Source organism: Oncorhynchus masou, unplaced genomic scaffold (genome assembly GCF_036934945.1).
Source record: "Oncorhynchus masou masou isolate Uvic2021 unplaced genomic scaffold, UVic_Omas_1.1 unplaced_scaffold_2203, whole genome shotgun sequence".
Lineage (NCBI taxonomy): Eukaryota > Metazoa > Chordata > Actinopteri > Salmoniformes > Salmonidae > Oncorhynchus > Oncorhynchus masou.
This window is the reverse complement of record NW_027008678.1, coordinates 67501-77733: the sequence shown is the minus strand read 5'-3', so window position 1 is coordinate 77733 and position 10233 is coordinate 67501. Positions and strand designations below refer to the sequence as shown.

Genomic DNA, 10233 nt, shown 5'->3' with positions numbered 1-10233 from the left:
CTGACCTCCAGTCAGTGGTGTCAGTGGTGTCAGTATTAGATCAGTGGTGTGTCATGCCCTCACCTCACACGACCTCCTCTCCCCCTACCCCAGTCATCTCCTCTCCTCTCCTCTCCTCTCCTCTCCTCTCCTCTCCTCTCCTCTCCTCTCCTACCCCATCATCTCCTCTCCTTTCTCCTCTCCTCTTCTACCCCCTCCTCTCCTCTCTCCCTGTCCTCCGTAGCTCTGCGTGAGTCTAAGGAGGCGTTGGAGAGTGTTAGTTCTTCGTTGGATGTTCTTCATGAGGGAACGTCTCGCCTGGCGCTCCGTCTGATGTATGAACGGACCTCCCTGTCCAACACCCTGTCTGATCCGGCCTGCACTAACGGAGCTGTGTCGCGCACTGACCTGCAACAGCATCCGCATGACACTCCCACAGCTGGGAATCAACAGCAACTTCTCAGTCAGGGTACGTACACACCTGCTACAACATCCACATGACACTCCCACAGCTGGGAATCAACAGCAACTTCTCTGGGGTACGTTCACACCTGCTACAACATCCACATTACACTCCCACAGCTGGGAATCAACAGCAACTTCTCTGGGGTACATACACACCTGCTACAACATCCACATTACACTCCCACAGCTGGGAATCAACAGCAACTTCTCTGGGGTACGTACACACCTGCTACAACATCCACATGACACTCCCACAGCTGGGAATCAACAGCAACTTCTCTGGGGTACGTACACACCTGCTACAACATCCACATTACACTCCCACAGCTGGGAATCAACAGCAACTTCTCTGGGGTACGTACACACCTGCTACAACATCCACATTACACTCCCACAGCTGGGAATCAACAGCAACTTCTCTGGGGTACGTTCACACCTGCTACAACATCCACATTACACTCCCACAGCTGGGAATCAACAGCAACTTCTCTGGGGTACATACACACCTGCTACAACATCCACATGACACTCCCACAGCTGGGAATCAACAGCAACTTCTCTGGGGTACGTACACACCTGCTACAACATCCACATGACACTCCCACAGCTGGGAATCAACAGCAACTTCTCTGGGGTACGTACACACCTGCTACAACATCCACATGACACTCCCACAGCTGGGAATCAACAGCAACTTCTCTGGGGTACGTACACACCTGCTACAACATCCACATGACACTCCCACAGCTGGGAATCAACAGCAACTTCTCTGGGGTACGTACACACCTGCTACAACATCCACATGACACTCCCACAGCTGGGAATCAACAGCAACTTCTCTGGGGTACGTACACACCTGCTACAACATCCACATGACACTCCCACAGCTGGGAATCAACAGCAACTTCTCTGGGGTACGTACACACCTGCTACAACATCCACATTACACTCCCACAGCTGGGAATCAACAGCAACTTCTCTGGGGTACGTACACACCTGCTACAACATCCGCATGACACTCCCACAGCTGGGAATCAACAGCAACTTCTCTGGGGTACGTACACACCTGCTACAACATCCACATTACACTCCCACAGCTGGGAATCAACAGCAACTTCTCTGGGGTACGTACACACCTGCTACAACATCCACATTACACTCCCACAGCTGGGAATCAACAGCAACTTCTCTGGGGTACGTACACACCTGCTACAACATCCACATTACACTCCCACAGCTGGGAATCAACAGCAACTTCTCTGGGGTACATACACACCTGCAACTCCATTCAAACTACACACTAAACATGCTAAACACGAAACATGCTAAACACTAAACATGCTAAACACTAAACATGCTAAACACTAAACATGCTAAACACTAAACATGCTAAACACTAAACATGCTAAACATTCAACATGCTAAACACTAAACATACTAAACATGCTAAACACTAAACATGCTAAATACTAAACATACTAAACATGCTAAACACTAAACATGCTAAATACTAAACATACGAAATACTAAACATGCTAAACATTAAACATGCTAAACACTAAACATGCTAAATACTAAACATGCTAAACACTAAGCATGCTAAATACTAAACATACTAAACATGCTAAACACTAAACATGCTAAATACTAAACATGCTAAATATGTACTCTCTGTTTACGGACAAATAGCATTCTAGTTTGCTCTGTTTTTTTGTTAATTCTTTCCAATGTGTCAAGTAATTATATTTTTGTTTATCTCTCCATCCATCCATCCATCTCTCTCTCTCTCTCTTTCTGTCTTTCTCTCTCTCTCTCTGTCTCTCTCTACCTCTCTCTCTCTCTTTCTGTCTTTCTCTCCACCCCCCCTCTCTCTAGTTACCAGACGTCAGTCCCCAGTTGGCCAGTTTAGAGATTGTCCTGAAGACAGACCTCAGCAACATTTTACAGAAGGTACCATTCTGCTCTCTCCATCTCATCCTATATCTGTAGGCTGTGGGGGTAGGGGCAGTAACCACAGGGTTGTCGGTTCGATTCCCAGGTCTCACTGACTGGTAAATGGAGGGTTGCAATGTATCATATCCCCCTACAGCTGCTCTGCCCCTGAACAATGCACTGCTGTGTGTCAGGTTGGATAATGTATCATATCCCCCTACAGCTGCTCTGCCCCTGAACAATGCACTGCTGTGTGTCAGGTTGGATAATGTATCATATCCCCCTACAGCTGCTCTGCCCCTGAACAATGCACTGCTGTGTGTCAGGTTGGATAATGTATCATATCCCCCTACAGCTGCTCTGCCCCTGAACAATGCACTGCTGTGTGTCAGGTTGGACAATGTATCATATCCCCCTACAGCTGCTCTGCCCCTGAACAATGCACTGCTGTCTGTCAGGTTGGATAATGTATCATATCCCCCTACAGCTGTTCTGCCCCTGAGCAATGCACTGCTGTGTGTCAGGTTGGATAATGTATCATATCCCCCTACAGCTGCTCTGCCCCTGAACAATGCACTGCTGTGTGTCAGGTTGGACAATGTATCATATCCCCCTACAGCTGCTCTGCCCCTGAACAATGCACTGCTGTCTGTCAGGTTGGATAATGTATCATATCCCCCTACAGCTGTTCTGCCCCTGAGCAATGCACTGCTGTGTGTCAGGTTGGATAATGTATCATATCCCCCTACAGCTGCTCTGCCCCTGAACAATGCACTGCTGTGTGTCAGGTTGGATAATGTATCATATTATCTAAAGATTTTCTATCCTTTTCTCTCTCCTCTCCAATCTCTCCTCTCTCCTTTCTCCTCTCTATCCTCTCCTCTCCTTCTCTCCCCTCCTCTCTCCTCTCCTCTCCTCTCTCCCCTCATCTACCCTCTCCTCTCCTCTCTCCTTTCTATCCTCTCCTCTCCTTCTCTCCCCTCTATCCTCTCCTCCTCTCCCCTCCTCTCCTTCTCTCCCCTCATCTACCCTCTCCTCTCCTCTCTCCTTTCTATCCTCTCCTCTCCTTCTCTCCCCTCTATCCTCTCCTCTCCTTCTCTCCCCTCCTCTCCTTCTCTCCCCTCATCTACCCTCTCCTTCTCTCCCTCTCCCTCTCTCCACTCATCTACCCTCTCCCCTCCTCTCCTTCTCTCTCCTCTCCAACCTCTCCTCTCCTCTCTCCTTTCTCCTCTCCTCTCCATCCTCTCCTCTCCTTCTCTCCCTCTCTCCTATCCTCTTCAGGGTTATTCATCCTTCAATGACACCCCCAGACTGGTCCAACAGCAGACTAAGAATGTAGTAGCAGGTACGCTGTGTGTGTGTGTGTGTGTGTGTGTGTGTGTGTGTGTGTGTGTGTGTGTGTGTGTGTGTGTGTGTGTGTGTGTGTGTGTGTGTGTGTGTGTGTGTGTGTTGTGTGTATGTGTGTTGTGTTTGGTCATCATCCTCATCATTTCTTCTCCATCCTGCGCTGCGTTTGTGGGAAACCTTCTCCTCTACACTACAGCTCTGCCTAGTAAGTCTGTCTGTCTGTCTGTCTGTCTGTCTGTCTGTCTGTCTGTCTGTCTGTCTGTCTGTCTGTCTGTCTGTCTCTCTCTCTCTCCTCTCCTCTCCTCTCCTCTCCAACCTCCTCCTCTATACCCTCATCTCCTCTCCTCTCCTCTTCTACCCTCTCCTCCTCTCAACTCCTCTTCTACCCCCACCTCTCCTCTCCTTTCTCCTCTCCTCTCCTCTTCTACCCCCTCATCTCCTCTCCACTCCTCTCCTCTCTTCTCCCCTCTAACCTCTCCTCTCCTCTGTCTAGGAGTGAAGGCCATGCTGGATAAAATAGGAGTAGAGATTATAGGTTTCTCTAAGATGTTCCCAGTGGAAGCATCTCTGGCCAACTTCACCATCTTCCTGAGTCAGGGCCAGAAGAACATGGAGGCCTACTACCCTCAGATAGACCAGCTGGACTTCTACAGGTCTGTGTGGTTAGATGGACTTCTACAGGTCTGTGTGGTTAGATGGACTTCTACAGGTCTGTGTGGTTAGATGGACTTCTACAGGTCTGTGTGTTTAGATGGACTTCTACAGGTCTGTGTGTTTAATACAGATGGACTTCTACAGGTCTGTGTGTTTAGATGGACTTCTACAGCTCTGTGTGTTTAGATGGACTTCTACAGGTCTGTGTGGTTAGATGGACTTCTACAGGTCTGTGTGGTTAGATGGACTTCTACAGGTCTGTGTGTTTAGATGGACTTCTACAGGTCTGTGTGTTTAATACAGATGGACTTCTACAGGTCTGTGTGTTTAGATGGACTTCTACAGCTCTGTGTGTTTAGATGGACTTCTACAGGTCTGTGTGTTTAGATGGACTTCTACAGGTCTGTGTGTTAAATACAGATGGACTTCTACAGGTCTGTGTGGTTAGATGGACTTCTACAGCTCTGTGTGTTTAGATGGACTTCTACAGCTCTGTGTGTTTAATACAGATGGACTTCTACAGGTCTGTGTGGTTAGATGGACTTCTACAGGTCTGTGTGTTTAGATGGACTTCTACAGGTCTGTGTGGTTAGATGGACTTCTACAGGTCTGTGTGTTTAGATGGACTTCTACAGGTCTGTGTGTTAAATACAGATGGACTTCTACAGGTCTGTGTGGTTAGATGGACTTCTACAGGTCTGTGTGTTTAGATGGACTTCTACAGGTCTGTGTGGTTAGATGGACTTCTACAGGTCTGTGTGTTTAATACAGATGGACTTCTACAGCTCTGTGTGTTTAATACAGATGGACTTCTACAGCTCTGTGTGTTTAATACAGATGGACTTCTACAGGTCTGTGTGTTTAGATGGACTTCTACAGGTCTGTGTGGTTAGATGGACTTCTACAGCTCTGTGTGTTTAATACAGATGGACTTCTACAGGTCTGTGTGTTTAGATGGACTTCTACAGGTCTGTGTGGTTAGATGGACTTCTACAGGTCTGTGTGTTTAGATGGACTTCTACAGGTCTGTGTGTTTAGATGGACTTCTACAGGTCTGTGTGGTTAGATGGACTTCTACAGGTCTGTGTGGTTAGATGGACTTCTACAGGTCTGTGTGTTTAGATGGACTTCTACAGGTCTGTGTGGTTAGATGGACTTCTACAGGTCTGTGTGTTTAGATGGACTTCTACAGGTCTGTGTGTTTAGATGGACTTCTAGAGCTCTGTGTGTTTAGATGGACTTCTACAGGTCTGTGTGTTAAATACAGATGGACTTCTACAGGTCTGTGTGGTTAGATGGACTTCTACAGGTCTGTGTGTTTAGATGGACTTCTACAGGTCTGTGTGGTTAGATGGACTTCTACAGGTCTGTGTGTTTAATACAGATGGACTTCTACAGCTCTGTGTGTTTAATACAGATGGACTTCTACAGCTCTGTGTGTTTAATACAGATGGACTTCTACAGGTCTGTGTGTTTAGATGGACTTCTACAGGTCTGTGTGGTTAGATGGACTTCTACAGCTCTGTGTGTTTAATACAGATGGACTTCTACAGGTCTGTGTGTTTAGATGGACTTCTACAGGTCTGTGTGGTTAGATGGACTTCTACAGGTCTGTGTGTTTAGATGGACTTCTACAGGTCTGTGTGTTTAGATGGACTTCTACAGGTCTGTGTGGTTAGATGGACTTCTACAGGTCTGTGTGGTTAGATGGACTTCTACAGGTCTGTGTGGTTAGATGGACTTCTACAGGTCTGTGTGTTTAGATGGACTTCTACAGGTCTGTGTGGTTAGATGGACTTCTACAGGTCTGTGTGTTTAATACAGATGGACTTCTACAGGTCTGTGTGTTTAGATGGACTTCTACAGGTCTGTGTGGTTAGATGGACTTCTACAGGTCTGTGTGTTTAGATGGACTTCTACAGGTCTGTGTGTTTAGATGGACTTCTACAGGTCTGTGTGTTTAGATGGACTTCTACAGGTCTGTGTGTTTAGATGGACTTCTACAGCTCTGTGTGTTTAATACAGATGGACTTCTACAGCTCTGTGTGTTTAATACAGATGGACTTCTACAGGTCTGTGTGTTTAGATGGACTTCTACAGCTCTGTGTGGTTAGATGGACTTCTACAGGTCTGTGTGTTTAGATGGACTTCTACAGGTCTGTGTGGTTAGATGGACTTCTACAGCTCTGTGTGTTTAATACAGATGGACTTCTACAGCTCTGTGTGTTTAATACAGATGGACTTCTACAGGTCTGTGTGTTTAGATGGACTTCTACAGGTCTGTGTGTTTAATACAGATGGACTTCTACAGGTCTGTGTGGTTAGATGGACTTCTACAGGTCTGTGTGGTTAGATGGACTTCTACAGGTCTGTGTGGTTAGATGGACTTCTACAGGTCTGTGTGTTTAATACAGATGGACTTCTACAGGTCTGTGTGGTTAGATGGACTTCTACAGGTCTGTGTGTTTAATACAGATGGACTTCTACAGGTCTGTGTGTTTAATACAGATGGACTTCTACAGGTCTGTGTGTTAAATACAGATGGACTTCTACAGGTCTGTTTGGTTAGATGGACTTCTACAGGTCTGTGTGTTAAATACAGATGGACTTCTACAGGTCTGTGTGTTTAGATGGACTTCTACAGGTCTGTGTGGTTAGATGGACTTCTACAGGTCTGTGTGTTTAATACAGATGGACTTCTACAGTTCTGTGTGGTTAGATGGACTTCTACAGGTCTGTGTGTTTAATACAGATGGACTTCTACAGGTCTGTGTGGTTAGATGGACTTCTACAGGTCTGTGTGTTTAATACAGATGGACTTCTACAGGTCTGTGTGTTTAGATGGACTTCTACAGCTCTGTGTGTTTAATACAGATGGACTTCTACAGGTCTGTGTGGTTAATATAGATGGACTTCTACAGCTCTGTGTGTTTAGATGGATTTCTACAGGTCTGTGTGGTTAGATGGACTTCTACAGGTCTGTGTGTTTGGATTGACTTCTACAGGTCTGTGTGTTTAGATGGACTTCTACAGGTCTGTGTGTTTAGATGGACTTCTACAGCTCTGTGTGTTTAGATGGACTTCTACAGGTCTGTGTGTTTAGATGGACTTCTACAGGTCTGTGTGTTTAGATGGACTTCTACAGGTCTGTGTGTTTAATACAGATGGACTTCTACAGGTCTGTGTGTTTAGATGGACTTCTACAGGTCTGTGTGTTTAGATGGACTTCTACAGGTCTGTGTGTTTAATACAGATGGACTTCTACAGGTCTGTGTGGTTAGATGGACTTCTACAGGTCTGTGTGTTTAGATGGACTTCTACAGGTCTGTGTGGTTAGATGGACTTCTACAGGTCTGTGTGTTTAATACAGATGGACTTCTACAGGTCTGTGTGTTTAATACAGATGGACTTCTACAGGTCTGTGTGTTAGATGGACTTCTACAGGTCTGTGTGTTTAGATGGACTTCTACAGGTCTGTGTGTTTAATACAGATGGACTTCTACAGGTCTGTGTGTTTAGATGGACTTCTACAGGTCTGTGTGTTAAATACAGATTGACTTCTACAGGTCTGTGTGTTAAATACAGATGGACTTCTACAGGTCTGTGTGGTTAGATGGACTTCTACAGCTCTGTGTGTTTAATACAGATGGACTTCTACAGGTCTGTGTGTTTAATACAGATGGACTTCTACAGGTCTGTGTGGTTAGATGGACTTCTACAGGTCTGTGTGTTTAATACAGATGGACTTCTACAGGTCTGTGTGTTTAATACAGATGGACTTCTACAGGTCTGTGTGTTTAGATTGACTTCTACATGTCTGTGTGTTTAATACAGATGGACTTCTACAGGTCTGTGTGGTTAGATGGACTTCTACAGGTCTGTGTGTTTAATACAGATGGACTTCTACAGGTCTGTGTGTTTAATACAGATGGACTTCTACAGGTCTGTGTGGTTAGATGGACTTCTACAGGTCTGTGTGTTTAGATGGACTTCTACAGGTCTGTGTGTTAAATACAGATGGACTTCTACAGGTCTGTGTGTTAAATACAGATGGACTTCTACAGGTCTGTGTGGTTAGATGGACTTCTACAGCTCTGTGTGTTTAATACAGATGGACTTCTACAGGTCTGTGTGTTTAATACAGATGGACTTCTACAGGTCTGTGTGGTTAGATGGACTTCTACAGGTCTGTGTGTTTAATACAGATGGACTTCTACAGGTCTGTGTGTTTAATACAGATGGACTTCTACAGGTCTGTGTGGTTAGATGGACTTCTACAGGTCTGTGTGTTTAGATGGACTTCTACAGGTCTGTGTGTTTAATACAGATGGACTTCTACAGGTCTGTGTGTTTAATACAGATGGACTTCTACAGGTCTGTGTGGTTAGATGGACTTCTACAGGTCTGTGTGTTTAATACAGATGGACTTCTACAGGTCTGTGTGTTTAATACAGATGGACTTCTACAGGTCTGTGTGGTTAGATGGACTTCTACAGGTCTGTGTGTTTAGATGGACTTCTACAGGTCTGTGTGTTTAATACAGATGGACTTCTACAGGTCTGTGTGTTTAATACAGATGGACTTCTACAGGTCTGTGTGGTTAGATGGACTTCTACAGGTCTGTGTGTTTAGATGGACTTCTACAGGTCTGTGTGTTTAATACAGATGGACTTCTACAGGTCTGTGTGTTTAATACAGATGGACTTCTACAGGTCTGTGTGTTTAGATGGACTTCTACAGGTCTGTGTGTTTAGATGGACTTCTACAGGTCTGTGTGGTTAGATGGACTTCTACAGGTCTGTGTGGTTAGATGGACTTCTACAGGTCTGTGTGTTTAGATGGACTTCTACAGGTCTGTGTGTTTAGATGGACTTCTACAGGTCTGTGTGTTTAGATGGACTTCTACAGGTCTGTGTGTTTAATACAGATGGACTTCTACAGGTCTGTGTGTTTAATACAGATGGACTTCTACAGGTCTGTGTGTTTAATACAGATGGACTTCTACAGCTCTGTGTGGTTAGATGGACTTCTACAGGTCTGTGCGTTTAGATGGACTTCTACAGGTCTGTGTGTTTAGATGGACTTCTACAGGTCTGTGTGTTTAGATGGACTTCTACAGCTCTGTGTGTTTAATACAGATGGACTTCTACAGGTCTGTGTGGTTAGATGGACTTCTACAGGTCTGTGTGGTTAGATGGACTTCTACAGGTCTGTGTGGTTAGATGGACTTCTACAGGTCTGTGTGGTTAGATGGACTTCTACAGGTCTGTGTGGTTAGATGGACTTCTACAGGTCTGTGTGGTTAGATGGACTTCTACAGGTCTGTGTGGTTAGATGGACTTCTACAGGTCTGTGTGGTTAATACAGATGGACTTCTACAGGTCTGTGTGTTTAGATGGACTTCTACAGGTCTGTGTGTTTAATACAGATGGACTTCTACAGGTCTGTGTGTTTAGATGGACTTCTACAGGTCTGTGTGTTTAGATGGACTTCTACAGGTCTGTGTGTTTAGATGGACTTCTACAGGTCTGTGTGGTTAGATGGACTTCTACAGGTCTGTGTGGTTAGATGGACTTCTACAGGTCTGTGTGTTTAGATGGACTTCTACAGGTCTGTGTGTTTAGATGGACTTCTACAGGTCTGTGTGTTTGGATGGACTTCTACAGGTCTGTGTGTTTAATACAGATGGACTTCTACAGGTCTGTGTGTTTAGATGGACTTCTACAGGTCTGTGTGTTTAGATGGACTTCTACAGGTCTGTGTGTTTAGATGGACTTCTACAGGTCTGTGTGTTTAGATGGACTTCTACAGGTCTGTGTGGTTAGATGGACTTCTACAGGTCTGTGTGTTTAGATG

General features: G+C 45.3%; 1 protein-coding gene across 1 annotated transcript in view; it reads left to right on the top strand.

Annotated features, from left to right (window-relative positions):
* Nucleotides 1-223: 223 nt before the first annotated feature.
* Nucleotides 224-10233, top strand: part of LOC135533083 (prominin-1-A-like) — a gene marked incomplete at its 5' end in the record, with an annotated part of 55367 nt that continues 45357 nt past the window's right edge. Inside the window, 6 exons of the mRNA XM_064960481.1 lie at nt 224-380; nt 1438-1498; nt 2320-2394; nt 3658-3721; nt 3920-3928; nt 4217-4376. Coding sequence (XP_064816553.1) covers nt 224-380; nt 1438-1498; nt 2320-2394; nt 3658-3721; nt 3920-3928; nt 4217-4376 — 526 coding nt within the window. The remainder of the gene's footprint in view (nt 381-1437; nt 1499-2319; nt 2395-3657; nt 3722-3919; nt 3929-4216; nt 4377-10233) is intronic.